Genomic DNA, 14,669 nt, shown 5'->3' with positions numbered 1-14,669 from the left:
ATTTAGATACACAGAAATCTCATAAGAGGACTTGTGAAAAACATTAGAAACAAAAGGAAAATTATTTCAGAAATAAATACTTCATGAGAAAGCACACAAAACAAACATAGCAGAGATTTCTTTAAAATAAAGAGAAAGATAAAAAATTGAGAAATTACTTTAAAATAAAGAGAAAGATAAAAAATTGAGAAACAATTTGAATATAGGAAGAAAGACAAAAGATTTGAGAATGGCAAATGTTGAGGATTGGCAAAGAAGACTTAACATTCAGATAATAAAGATCCTTAGCAAAGAAAAGAAAGTGAAAGAACAGAATGTGTATTAAAGCAAAAGACATTTCTGGGAGCTTCCCTGTGGTCCAGTGGCTACAACTCCATGTTCCCAGTGCAGGGGTTCTGGGTTTCATCCCTGGTGGGAGAACTAGATCCTGCACGCCGCAACTAAATATCCCACAACTAAGACCTGGTGTGTGTGTGCTAAGTCACTTCAGTCGCATCTGACTCTGTGACCCCATGGATTGTAGCCCACCAAGCTTTTCTCTCCATGGGATTTTCCAGGCAAGAACATTGAAGTGGGTTTCCATGCCCTCCTCCAGGAGATCTTCCTGACCCAGGGATCAGACCCACGTCTCTTATGTATCCTGCATCGGTAGGCGGGTTCTTTAACACTAAGCCACCTGGGAAGCCCTCAAAACTAAGACTCGGAGCAATATGACATTTCCATCAAAGTCCGACAGAAAAACTAACCTGAAACTACATTGGAAGAGCAATGTGTACCTAAGAATATAGACCTGCAATGACCAACAAAAAAACTGTATTCTGGCAACACTGCTGGGCTTTAATGAAAAAGAAGAAAGGTTTGTCGCTTGTTTTTTCCTAAGCTTGAGCCAAACTGGAATCAGGATTGCTGGGAGAAATATCAATAACTTCAGATATGCAGATGACACCACCCTTATGGCAGAAAGTGAAGAACTAAAGAGCCTCTTGATGAAAGTAAAAGAAGAGAGTGAAAAAGTTGGCTTAAAGTTCAACATTCAGAAAACTAAGATCATGGCATCCGGTCCCATCACTTCACGGCAAATAGATGGGGAAACAGTGGAAGTAGTGTCAGACTTTGTTTTTTTGAGCTCCGAAATCACTGCAGATGATGACTGCAGCCATGAAATTAAAAGACATTTACTCCTTGGAAGGAAAATTATGACTAATCTAGACAGCATGCTAAAAAGCAGAGACATTACTTTGTCAATGAAGGTCCATCTAGCCAAGGCTATGGTTTTTCCAGTAGTCATTTGTGGATGTGAGAGATGGACTATAAAGAAAGCTGAGCACTGAAGAATTGATGCTTTTGAACTGTGGTGTTGGAGAAGACTCTTGAGAGTCCCTTGGACTGCAAGGGGATCCAACCAGTCCATCCTAAAGGAGATCAGTCCTGGGTGTTCAGTGGTAGGACTGATGTTGAAGCTGAAACTCCAATACTGGGCCACCTGATGCGAAGAGCTGACTCATTGGAAAAGACCCTGATGCTGGGAAAGATTGAGGGCAGGAGGAGAAGGGGATGACAGAGGATGAGATGGTTGGATGGCATCACCAACTCGATGGACATGGGTTTGGGTGAACTCTGGGAGTTGGTGATGGACCGGGAGGCCTGGCGTGCTGCAGTTCATGGGGTTGCAAAGAGTCGGACATGACTGAACGACAGAATTGAACTGAACTAGCCAACCTTTCTGACCGAGTAAACGTTCTCTAGAAAACAGAGGAGGAGGTCTTTCTGGCAAGGCAGACGGCTTAGGTAAGGGCCAAAGGCATGAGACAGCATGGCTGGGGTCTGGTGTGGGGGTGGGAGGCGGGGTGAGGGAGGGGTGGGATGTAGCAGGAGAGAAACTCTGAGGCCTGAGGGGGCCTGGAACACTCACCCATGTAGGGCTTGGTCCCGGCCATGGAGGAAGCCTTTTCTGCGCCTTTCACGACTGTTGCTATGTTGAAGTCTGTGATGTGAACGTGTCCTGGAGACAGAGAATCAGAAAAAGCAGTTAGCAAGAGCTGTAGGCAGCTGGGTTATCTCCCATCTGATTTAACACTGGTCTTGCAAGGGGGCAGTACAGGAAGAAAATATTAGAACTTTTATTTACATTTGTATTTACCTGATACTTTAGAAGTGTCTGTTTGGGGCAGCATCATTGACAGTAGCCAAGTTATGGAATCATAATAATAAGTGGAATCATAATCACAAGTCAATCCTAAAGAAAATCAGTCCTGAATATTCATTGGAAGGACTGATGCTGAAGCTCCAATACTTTGGCCACCTGATATGAATAACTGACTCATTGGAAAAGACCCTGATGCTCGGAAAGATTGAAGGTGGGGAGAAAAGGGGATGATAGAGGATGAGATGGTTAGATGGCATCACCAATTCAATGGACATGAGTTTAAGCAAGCTCTGGGAGTTGGTGATGGCCAGGGAAGCCTGGCATGCTGCAGTCCATGGGGTCGCAAAGAGTCGGACACGACTGAGTGACTGAACTGAAGCCATGGAAGCAACCTAGGCATCCATCAAAGGATCAAAGTGTGGGTGTGTATACAACAGAATTTACTCAGAATTGAGAAAGAAGGACTTTCTGCTATTTGGGACAATAAGGCTGGACCTGGAGGGCATTATGCTAAGTGAGAAGTCAGACAAAGAAGGACAGATACTGCATGGTCTCACTTCTCTGTGGAATTAAAAAAGAAAAAAAAGCCAAACTTACAGAAACAGAGTAGAAAAGTGGTTGCCAGGGGCCAGAGGAGGGGGAAATAGGGAAAGGTTGGTAAGAGGATACCAACTTTCAACTCTAAGATGAATAACATTCAAGGATAATGCAAAACATGGTGACTATAGTTGATAATGCTGCACTGTATAATTAAGATTTGCTAAGAGAGTAGAACTCAAATATCCTCACCCTCCAAAAAATAGATTATATATACACACACATATAAGTATGTAAGGTAAAATAAGTATTTTATGCACAAGTTTTATAATGTTTTCGGTGGTATATGCATCGTATTTATAAGTAAGTGTATTTGTATTGAGGACATAATAAAAATGTTAAAGTTTAGAGGCACTGGTCCAGAGAGTGGAAGCTTCTGATAAGTAAATGAGACACGTGAGACCAGACTCCTTCTCTCAGGAAAGCAGTAGGTGCGGGAGGGGGTGTAAAGAGGGGATACTCATGCCCTGGGGACACCTTGTTCTGCCCACCTGCTCTGGTCAGTGGGGGCCTTAGCGTGATACTGATGAACTGAGTAGGCAGGGGGCTTGAGGGCGGAAACCACTTTCCATCCAGACTAAAATAATGGCAGCAGATGGGGCATGGGTGTCAAATACGCTAAGAGGGAAGGAAGAGGGACAAGGAGGAAGGAGACAAGATGTGAGGGTGAAGGGAGAAAAGCCAGTGTCAGAAGGAAGGTGGGATGGGAGAAGGAGGAAAATCCAAATAGTCAGTGTTGGTTCTCCCGGGAATCTGGAAGCCTACAATAAAACCAGCTCTGTCCATCAACAGATGAAGGGGTAAAGAAGAACCATTGTGGTTTAGATATATAATGGGTATGTGGCTTAGATATATAACGGAACACTATTCAGTCTTGAAAAAAATAATGAAAATTTGCCATTTGAAGCAACATGGATGGACCTTGGAGGGCCTTATGCTAAGTGAAATAAGTTGACAAAGACAAATACTGGATGATATCACATATATGTGGAATACAATACAAAAGCAATACAATACAATACAAAAGCAATACAATACAATACAAAAGCATACAATAAAATGGTGACTAAAACAAAAAGGAAGCAGACTCACAGATCCAGAGAACAAACTAGTAATCACCAGTGGGGAGAGGGAAGGGGGTAGGGGCAATAAAGGGGGACTTTAAAAAGTGTTATTATGGGAGTATAAGCAATCATGGATGTGAAACTTCTGAAAATTGTAAAGCACTACATTATTTTAAAATAAAATAAAACCAGCTCTGAGACCCTTGAATACCTGATATAAATACACTCACATTTCTATTTGTGATCATATCATAGGAAAATGGTTGGATTTTCACCAAATTAGAGAAATATGCTTGGAATGGTGGGGCTTAAATATATGAGTCGGTGGTTTATGCAACACTGGGATATTCGGAGGACCCAGCGGGCACCTCCAAGAGATGGACAGATCCCTGCTAGAGCAGGAGCAAAGAGCACTGCTGAGAAGTTCATGGGAGAGGCATCCCCTTGGTGGACAGAAAAAGCACCATCAGTGTCACGTGCAAATCCCAAATCTCAGGCTCAACTGCCAGGACTTGTGTGTGACCAGCCTGCTCCACCAGGAGCTCTGTCCGGTGCCCCGGGTGGGAAGCAGCAGAAGGTACCCAGTAGTACTCTTCAGGTGCTTGTGGATGAAACTTCAGTCACCCGGCCAGGCCTTGGCTGGGAACCTTGTCTGGCCAGACACACAGTGTCCCCGCCCAGGGAGCATCCCTAAAGATATCCAGCTTGCTCCTGCCTCTGGGGCTGGGGTGAGCCTCCCCATTCAGTCATCCCTGGTCTGATCCACAGAGAGGCAATGCGCTGCAGTAGCTGGGTGCACGCACTCTGAACCAGAATGCCTTGGTTTGGATCTTATCTTTGGTGTGACCAGCTGTGTGACCTTGGGCAAATAAGCTCCCTGAGGCTCAGTTTTCTCATCTGTAAAATGGGGATGATAACAAAATATCCATCTCAGAGGGCTGTTGGGAGGAGTCAGAGAATTAATACACAAGAAATGGTTACAGCATCCTGACACACAACAACTAGGGCATTTTCTATAAGCATTGCTCTTAGCAGCATTATCCTGCCAAGGTGTGGCTCCAGTCCCATCCCCAGCTGGGGCCAGTCCAACCCCGCACCCTTTCATTGCCTCAGTTCTAATACTAACAAACAAGTAAATTCAAGCCCTGTTTCAGACTGTGGGGTATGTGCAACTGGGTGGACACCTGAGTGGTTTCTGCACCCCAAACATGTACAGTTCCAAGCACAGCAGTACCCTTGGGAGGGAATTCTGGAATCTTAGAATATGGGTGGCTTTTATGTGCCTCCCTTTCATTTCTCCCACTCTTAAAATTCTTTAATATTTGCATGATGAAAGTAGCGCCAGCTCATTATAATAAATCATAGAATACAAATACGTGTTTGAGTCTCTCCTTTCAACATCCTAGGGTCTCCTCTTCCTCCCATACAACCACACTGATTCATTCAGCTCCTCCATTCTTTCTCGCTTTAGCTTATGCAAATGTATATCCACATATCACAGGACTTTGGTTTGTTCTTGCAATAAAGAGATCATACTCCATGGATCATTCTAAAAGTCTCTTTTGCATTTAATTTGGCTTTGGGATGGAGCACGTGACGCCACGTGGCTTTAGCAGTTGGCTCAGGCTGAGCATATGAACCAATCAGGGCCTGTGAAAACTGGGGAGATGATTTTCTAGGGGGTTCAGGGAAAGAAAAGTTTTCTTCTTTTTCCTTCCAGAAGCTATCTAAAGTGAAATTCTCTGCCTTTGGCCGGTGTGATGTGGGGATATGACCCCTGCCCCAAACTGTAGAAGCCACTGGCTGCCACAAAGAAAGACAACCTAAAGAAGCAGCCTATCCTTGGAGAAGGCAGAGCTGCAAGGACAGCAGAGAAATGGAGCCAAAGCCTGATCAAACCCTGCCTGAAGCTGCATTCCACTGGGCTTCAGTTACACAGGCTGAAAAACACCCTTTGTTGCTTAGGGCGGTTTGAGCTGGACTCCTTGTCGTCTGCCACACACTGCTGGTGTCCTGATTCATGCAGCCACTCACCAGGAGATTTCAGCAGGTTATTTCACTCTATAAGCCTCTTTCTAACTTTAATAAGTACCTGGGAGGGTAATTGTATGCATTCAACAGGGTGGTCAGGGACTGAGGATGTGACCTTTCAGCAAAGACTTGAAGAGAGGCAGCAAGCCACTGGACTTCCGGGGGAAGGAGTGAGATGGCCGAGGGAGCTGGCAGCTCAAGGACCTTGCAAGGACCAGCAAGGAGGCCAGAAAGAGAAAGGGGGGAAGGGGTCAGGTGGGTTTTACCCCAAGCGTGAGGGTTTTGAGAGAGACACAGTCCCACTCACTTGTATCACTTTGGCTTGTGTGTGGATTATCGGGGCAAGACTCAAAGCAGGGAAATTGATAAAGAGGGGAAAAGAATGCATCCCCGTCTATGTAAGCTGCTGTTGTTTAATGTTGAACAAATGGTACAGAATTGGTGTCCAAGTTCAAGTTAGTCCTTAAAGAACCCTTGTCGGGGGTGGGATATGGCTACCCCTTTTATAAAAAGATGTTTTTGGATGTGGACCATTTTTAAAGTCTTTCTTGACTGTGTTATGATGTTGATTCCGTTTTAGGTTTTGGTTTTTTTGTCCATGAGGCATGTGGGATCTTAGCTCCCTGACCAGGGATTGAACTTGCACCTCCTGAATTGGAAGGTGAGGTCTTAACCACTGGACTGTCAGGGAAGTCCTGCCCTTCCCCTCCTCAAGCCTGAAGTTCTAGAGACCAGTGACCCATCCATGGTCAGCAGCGGAAACGTGGGGAGCTGTGCTTTGCCTCCAGTCTCTTCCGGGTGGGCATTTCCACCTGCCCCGCCATTGCCCCCTTCAGAGTGAAGTCGCCCAGCCCCGTCCCTGGTTCCTCCTGGCCCTCTGGGGCGGAGGCTCTGGAGCAGCTCCGAAGCAGACCTGTCTGCCCAGGAATTCACCTCCAGCAGGAGCGCCAGACAGCAGAGCCCCACGTTTGATTTCCACCACTGTGCTAGCTGATGAGCTGTAACTTCCCGGTGTGCGTCCTTTACCGGTTGAGTCAAGATGTGGGAAAGTGAAAATTAGTGCCATACGAGGTCTCCTCTGAGTTCCTTCTCAGGAGAACGGAAATTTACTACAAGGTGTGCAAATACGAACTGAGTTTTCCGCTATTTGCTTTCTGTAAATTAAAAACATTCAGAAATCAGTGAGAGAATGGGCCCAGGATATGGCGTGAGATCCATCAGTACCAGTTTGAATGAGAATCATCAACAATTGCCCTCCCACCCCTGTTTATGCACCCTATACTCCAGCCCTGCTCTCTCCTTTCTCTGAACACAAGGAAATTCATCACACCTCCAGGACTTTGCCACCATTTGGAAAGCTTTTCCCTCTGGCAGATTTCCATTCATTCTTCAAAACATGGCCCAAGAGTTGTATTACTGATGGATGGGCATCCAGCCTTTCCTTGATTGCTTCCACTAACATGAAACTCACTACCACGAGGGGGTTGTGTCTCAGTTCACCTGCTCTGCTAAAACAGGTTACCATAGACTGGGTGGTATATTTACATTGAATGCTCAGTCTCAAAGCCTGGAAGTCCAAGACCAGAGTGCCCGCATAACAGGGTTCTTAATTTCTTCCTAGATTACATGGCAGGTTTCTTGCTGCCATGTGAGGCAGACAGAGAGCTTCGATCCCTTCATCCCATTATAGGGCACAAATCCCATTGTGGGGGCTCCAATACTTTGACTTCTTCCAAACCCAATTACTTCTTAAATGCCTCAGTTCCAAAAGCCATCACACCGGGAATTAAGGCTTCAACATAACAATTTAATTCCATGGACATTTAGTCCATGGCAGACTGACTAGTGTAGGCCTCTTTCCTGGACGCCCCCAACTCCTCTCCATTTTCATTCCCATCCTAGCATCCACTATGCTATATCTGCTGTGTCCATCTCCTTAAGACCGGGTATCCTCCCTTGTTTATTTCTATGTCCCCTGTATGTTAGCACTGGCCTGACCTGGAAAATGTACTTAATAAGTGTTTGTTGACTGGCTGACTTACTGATCAAATAAAAGATGGAATGAAAGAAATATGGTAAGCAAATTCTATCACTTTTCTTCATTTTTTACTTCTTAGAGCTCTCACGATATTTACAGGAGTTGACAACATTCCATATTTTACTTTTACGACTACAGCAGCATCTCTTTTTCAACCAGATCTCAGATGATGAGACTCAGCCACAATCTCTGTGATTTTGTACTCCCTGGGGCCAGTGTCAGGCTAGGCATGTGCATGAAAAGTGTACAGAAGTGAGAAACGAACCATAAAGAAGATTGAGTGCCAAAGATTGATGCTTTCAAACTGTGGTGCTGGAGAAGACTCTTGAGAGCCCCTTGGAGAGTAAGGAGATCAAACCAGACAATCCTAAAGGAAATCAACCTTGAATATTCATTGGAAGGACTGATGCTGAAGCTGAATCTCCAATATTTTGGTCACCTGCTTCGAAGAGCCGACTCACTGGAAAAGACTGATGCTGGGAAAGATTGAAGGGAAGAGGAGAAGGGGGAAGCAGAGGATGAGATGGTTAGATAGCATCACTGACTCAACAGACATGAGTTTGATCAAACTCCGGGAGAGTGAAGGACAGGGAAGCCTGGTGTGCTACAGATTATGGGGTCACAAAGAGTAGGACACAACCGAGTGACTGAACAACAACAATCTGTGCATTTGGGGGAAGGGCACTTGAAACTCTACACACTAAGGATGTGTGAGTTATCTGTGCCATGGAACTGAGGGATGGGATGATGGAGATTATACAGGGCTAAAGTCCCATCCACAGTCCATGCAATGGGGTACAATTACTGATGCACAGGATCAACTCAGCATTACCAGTAGCAGCGACTCCTACTTCGAAGACTGATTCCTGCATTTTCCTTACATATTCCCGGAGAGAGCATCCAAACCCTCCTGAATTTTGCTGTATTTTCACTTGCTTCTCCTGCAGCCACACTGCACAAGTGTCTGTTCCTGCTCCACCATGCTCCCCCCTTCCCTTCACCCCTCTCAGCCCCTGAAATGAAATAACCTTAACTCCGTGTGCATATTTACCAAATGAAGGAGGACAGTGGAGTGATCTCACTGAGACCAACAAGGCCACAAGCTGGGAGAAGATGAGATTCTGCGTGGGAGGGGATAGTCAACCCGGTAGCAGGCTTTGTGCAGTGCAGGCGGTTCTCTTTAGATCTGTCCTCAGAAGCCAAGATTGGACTTCAGGTGGTAGCCATCAGAGGGCGCTAGACCGGAAGTTAGGATGGCAAGAAGTCCCTGCGTAAGAGATGATCTTCTACCATATCATTGCCTTGTTTCCCTGAAATTCAGAATCAAGTCTCCTATGAACATCTGTCTCCATCTTAGCTGGTTTACAGGGTGTACAACGTGCCTAAGTCAGAGGTCAGGGTGGTGTTCCTGAAAAGATGCAACTGGGAGAACCCAGGCTGTGGATCCAGCCCCATGGATGTGAAGGCTGAGCAGATTTTATGAAATCTGGATCCCCCCCAGATATGTAGATCCCCACCCATGGCATGCCCCAGAGCTCATTACTAATAAAGCTAATAATAAGTGTACTTCCAAGATTCTGCTGTGGTATAACCCTGGATGCCAATCCTCCCCTTAGGATCATGCATCCTGAACACTTTTCCTTCCTCCCGCTTCTCTTCATGGAGATCATACTGAACTTACTTCAGGACAGTGGCATAAAGAGAGAGAAAAAAAGAAGGAAGGAAGGAAAGAAGGAAAGAAAAAAGAAAGAAAGAAAAAGAAAAGAAGGGAGAGAAGAGATAGGGAGGGAGAGAAAGAAGCCAAATCAAATTCTGGGGTACCAGCTTATCCAGGCTTCATTTGGCTCTACTGCAGCAGGAAGACAGACTGTGTGAGGGCAGGCCTTTGCCTGGTACAGAATGCAATGACCCTCTGACTTTCTTCTGCTTTATTTGCTTTGACTTCCTTCCATTTGTTGGTCATAGGGTAGGAAGGCAGGACTTTCAAAACAATCTTTGTGTTCCCAGATCCCCTTAGGCAGAAGAGAACGAAAAACTGGGAACAAGAAATGCACAGGCCTGGGATTTCCTAAGCTCCTAGACTGAGATTTAGGGGAATTCTCAGCTGCAGTCCATGGGGTCACAAAGAGTCAGACACAACTAAGCAACTGAACAACAGCTCAGCTGGGATGAGTTTCAATACCTTCTCCCAGATAGACTGTGATTTCATAAAATCTGCTCAGCCTTCACATCCTATTTGAGTTGATCCTGCTTAAACACCACCTCACTCAAGGCTTTTGAATGAGCTCAACAATTCTGTTTCTTTCCCCTTTCTCTACTTCTGTGGTTTTTAATGTTGAATCACTACATTTTGGTTAATTAGTTACTAGCATAGCCAAGGCTACCTGACCAATATGCTCCCCTTCCATATCTGTATGTTGGTATGTGATTTTACACAATCATACAAATCACAATGAATCAGATGCAGAGAGGCTTTTAGAATACTTTCTCAGCCATGATCTGCTCTTTGCAAAGACTCTGAGGGGCACTGGGATAGAGATTATCTTTTGAAACTTAGTGTCCTTTTCCACTCCTCTTTCCTGCCCCCTGTATTATAAAGATGAGAGAGAGAGAGAGAGAGAGAGAGAGAGAGAGAGAGAGAGAGAGAGAGAGAGAGAGAGAGAGAGAGAGAGAGAGAGAGAACATGTCTTGACTCTCTTGCAGCTAGGGTTCTGGGCAAGATTTAGATTCTGCCTTTCAAATGCATGCTGTTCAAATGCACTCAGGCAAGATTTGGAATGGGGTTTCCCTGGTGGCTAAGATGGTAAGGAATCCACTTGAAATGTGAGAGACCTGGATTTGATCTCTGGGTTGGGGAGATCCCCTGGAGGAGGGCACGGCAACTTACTCCAGTATTCTTGCCTGGAGAATCCCCATGAACAGAAGTGCCTGGCAGGCTTCAGACCATGGGGTCACAGAGAGTCGGACATGACTGAGCGATTAGCACAGCACAAGGTTTGGAAGTATAAAGTAAGCCAAGGGAGAAAGGCATTTGAAGGCTGGAGTTACACCGTCTCAAGCCAAGGAAGTATGCATGTCACCAAACCAGAAGCTAGGGGACAGAACTGACACCTACACATCCCTGTTGCCTTCAGAGGGAGCACAGCCCTGCAGACATCTTGACCTTGGATTTCAGTCTCCAAGACTGTGAGAAAATACATCTCTGCTGTTTATTGCCTCTCAATTTGTGGGACTTTGTTCCAACACCCCTGGGAAACTAATACAGGAGGCTATTTATTGGGGGGTCATAAGAGATTCCTTACACAGGATCTTTAGGACTTTAAGACATCACATTGTACTAGACACTTCCACTGCCAGCAGTCTTCAGAAAGAATCTCAATACAGCCCTCCCAAGGATCCCAGAATAGCTTTAAACCATTCCTAAGTTTTATCCTTAAACTCTTGGAACTCTATCTAGAATAAGGACACTAACTCTTGGCTCCTCAGACTTAGCAGAAATACCCCTGCCCCTTGATTTGCCCCGGTGGTTCTCCCCACTTCCATCTCAGCTGTTCCAATCCCTGCATCTCGGGCTTCAGCATCAACACACGCCTTCTGTTCATTTCCTGGACTCTCTTCCTGCCAAGATGGAGATGGCATGGCACACACAGTGTTCTGATGAAGGAGATGGGGGTGTCGCTGCTGCTGGCTACTGCCATTTTGGGGAGCACTCATCACATTTATCAACAAATATGTTAGCAACAGATGGAGAGGCAATTCTTCAAAATGAGTCCAGTGAGTGCGTGCTCTGAAATATCGTCGATTAATAGAAAACTTGAGGTATAGTAAAGCCAACAGATTAAGAGACAACTGCCATTGAAAAGATAAGCTTGCCATTCACAGTTCCTAGGAGGAGGGGACACATCATACCATTGTGGGGGGGGGGGGGTCACCCCGGGGAAGCACCAGGGTCGGTCATGAGACAGAGGGAGAAGGGAGAAAACGTGATCAAGAGCCTCTCTCGTGGTTTCTGAGGGAAGGAACAGGAGAGGCAGGGCAAGCAGGCTTAGGACTGGCTAGTCTGAATAATTTCAGGGGTTTCTGGGGCACAGGACTGTCCCTGGTCATCTGGATCCTGGCACAGGGATATTAGGGAAAGTGGACAGTGGCCTGGAGTGTGCAGAAGTCAAGCATCCACATACAGGAAATAGAAGACACGGTGAATACGATGAGAAAACAAATTCACTCTGCTGTTGTGCCTTTACTAAAGATCCTAAAGCTCCAGGTGAGGTTTCTGACCCCCAAGTGTTCATCCCAAGGCCACTGAGAGGAGTGAGTTCTACACTTCACAGCCAGCTGGCCTGAGGCCATTGGAGCTTTCTCACTGGCCTTCTGGAATGCTCTGTTGCCCTTCCCAATGCTCTGTTGACCCCAAGCATGCTGCAGGATCCAGCAAGCCCTCCCTCCCCCTCCTTCCCAAGCTTCACTGCCCTGGTGTTCCTGCCCAGCTTTACCCTGTCCCACCCAGCACTGGCCTTGCTGAGTCTGTATCATTCTATCCCTCCTGCAGCCCTGGGTACACCTTAGAACCACCTGGTTAACTTTAAAAATCACCACCCCCCTCCCCAGCACTTTCTCCTGCAAGATGAGTCAGATAGGACTTCTAAGTTTGGCCCTTGGCATTGGCGCTTTTTATGGTTCCTAGGTGATGTGCAGCCATGGATGAGAAACACCACCTTAGACCGTGAGGTTCTTGACCACACGTGTCCTTGGTCACCTGGCACAATGCCTGGCCTATGGCAGGTCTGCAAAATGAAGGAATCACTTCCTTGCATAGAGAAGAGGAAAAAGCTACAACTGTCTCTTGATATCTGCAAGGGACTAGCTTCAGGACCCCCACAGATACCAAAATCTTTGGATGTTCAAATCCCTTGTATAAAGTGGTGTAGAATTTACATGTTAACCTGGGGACACCCACCCAAGTTTTTTCAACTTTTAATACCTAATACAATGCAAATGCTATATAAATAGTTGCCAGCAGTAAATTCAAGTTTTGCTTTTTGGGACTTTTTGGAATTTTTGTCCCCAAATATTTTTTGATCTGAGATTGGCTGAATCTGAGAACGTGGACTCCTCAGATACAGAAAGCTGACAGTATACTGTCAGTAAACTCTGAACAAGAGCCCTCAGTGACACTCAGGGCAAAACACAGGCACTGCCCTTCTGTCTCCGACTCATAGCTCTTTGCCCGTTGCGGGGAAGTCAAAACCCCCATTGATGCTTTCAAACTGTGATGCTGGAGAAGACTCTTGAGAGCCCCTTGGACAGGAAGGAGATCAAGCCTAAAGGAAAGAGTCAATCCTAAAGGAAACCAACCCTGAGTATTCATTGGAAGGACTGAAGCTGAAGCTTCAATACTCTGGCCACCTGATGTGAAGAGCCGACTCATTGGAAAAGACCCTGATGCTGGGAAAGATTGAAGGCAAAAGGAGAAAGAGGAGGCAGAGGATGAGATGGTTGGATGGCATCACCAACTCAATGAACATGAGTTTGAGCAAGCTCTGGGAGATGGTGAAGGACAGGAAATCCTGGAATGCTGCAGTCCACAGGGGTCTCAAAGAGTTGGATACAACTGAGCAAAAATAACAAGTTTCCCGTGTGTTAAAGACCAGCACCCCTACTTGTGCTAGTGACTCTTCCTCTTCTATGAGCATCTTACAGATGATTGCATTGATCTCTGCAATTCTTCCCCCCTCTGTATCATCCTTCTTGGGATGCAGCTTGGCGTGCCCCACCCCCCAGTTGGTTGGGTCTAGTGACTTGCTTTGCCCACTGAGATGGCAGCAAATGTGACACAGGCAGAAGCTGAGTGACTGGACTTTCCCTGCTCCTTTTCCTGCTCTGGCCATGCAAGGTCACATGGGGCTGACTTGCCAGAGGATGACCCATGAGCCGCTGGGCTGAGCTGTCTAGTCAATGAACCAAAGTCACGGTGTACCAGCCAGTAGCCAGGTGAAACCCAGAAGTGGCAGCGAGCACAGCCAATGTCACTGCAGCTGCCTAGCTGACCCTGTTGGATCTCAGCCTTAGGAGCAAGTCCTGCCTATGAAAGCTTCAGAGACCTATGGGCATAACTGGATGCATGTTTGTGCCATTATATTCATGTGGTTATTCATCACTCAGCATCACTGTACCAAGAGAAAATTAGATGCAATCCTGTCCCCTTCTCCCTACAGTTTAGATTCTCTATTTCCTCAAGCACTTTGCCCTCAGCCCTAAAGCACACTCAGCTCTTCTCCTCATACTACTCTAGTATGCTACCTCTTCCCTCAACTTCGTTTTACCTCCAGGAATGGTCTCCTTTGGGCTTCCCAGGTGCTGCTAGTGGTTAAGAACCTGCCTGCCAATGCAGAAGACATAAAAGACACGGGTTCGATCCCTGGGTCAGGAAGATCTCCTGGAGGAGGGCAGGGCAACCCACCCCAGTATTCTTGCCTGGAGAATCCCATGGACAGAGGAGACTGGCGGGCTACAGTCCATAGGGTCTCAAACAGTCGGACATGACTGAGCAAACTAGCACGCATATGTTATCTCTCTGCTTTTGCTGTTAGCCAAGAGAGTTCAAATCTCAAAGCAGAATTAGCATCCATTCTAGGAGATGAATCCAGCCTGGAGGACAGGAAAGCCGGGCAGACACTGGGGGAGCAGAGTCTTCCATTAGAGTCTTGGATTTTGTGTAACCAGCAGATCTTGAACATTTTTAATAAAAATATAAATGCAGTTATTTTATTATGCTTATGCTTCACTGTAAACA

At 46.1% G+C, this 14,669-nt stretch overlaps 1 protein-coding gene across 6 annotated transcripts in view; it reads right to left on the bottom strand.

Moving 5' to 3' along the window:
* STK32B (serine/threonine kinase 32B) overlaps positions 1-14,669 on the bottom strand; it is a 372,649-nt gene that overhangs the window by 64,341 nt on the left and 293,639 nt on the right. For 4 of the 6 annotated variants that reach the window (XM_065914648.1, XM_065914650.1, XM_065914646.1 and 1 more), the window contains exon 6: positions 1,913-2,002. The exons of the other annotated variants lie outside the window; for them this stretch is intronic. In XM_065914648.1, the coding sequence (XP_065770720.1) occupies positions 1,913-2,002 (90 nt within the window). The remainder of the gene's footprint in view (positions 1-1,912; positions 2,003-14,669) is intronic. 6 annotated transcript variants of the gene reach the window in all.

The sequence above is a fragment of the Muntiacus reevesi genome, chromosome 22 (genome assembly GCF_963930625.1).
Source record: "Muntiacus reevesi chromosome 22, mMunRee1.1, whole genome shotgun sequence".
Classification (NCBI taxonomy): domain Eukaryota; kingdom Metazoa; phylum Chordata; class Mammalia; order Artiodactyla; family Cervidae; genus Muntiacus; species Muntiacus reevesi.
This window is presented reverse-complemented; position numbering and strand designations above follow the sequence as displayed.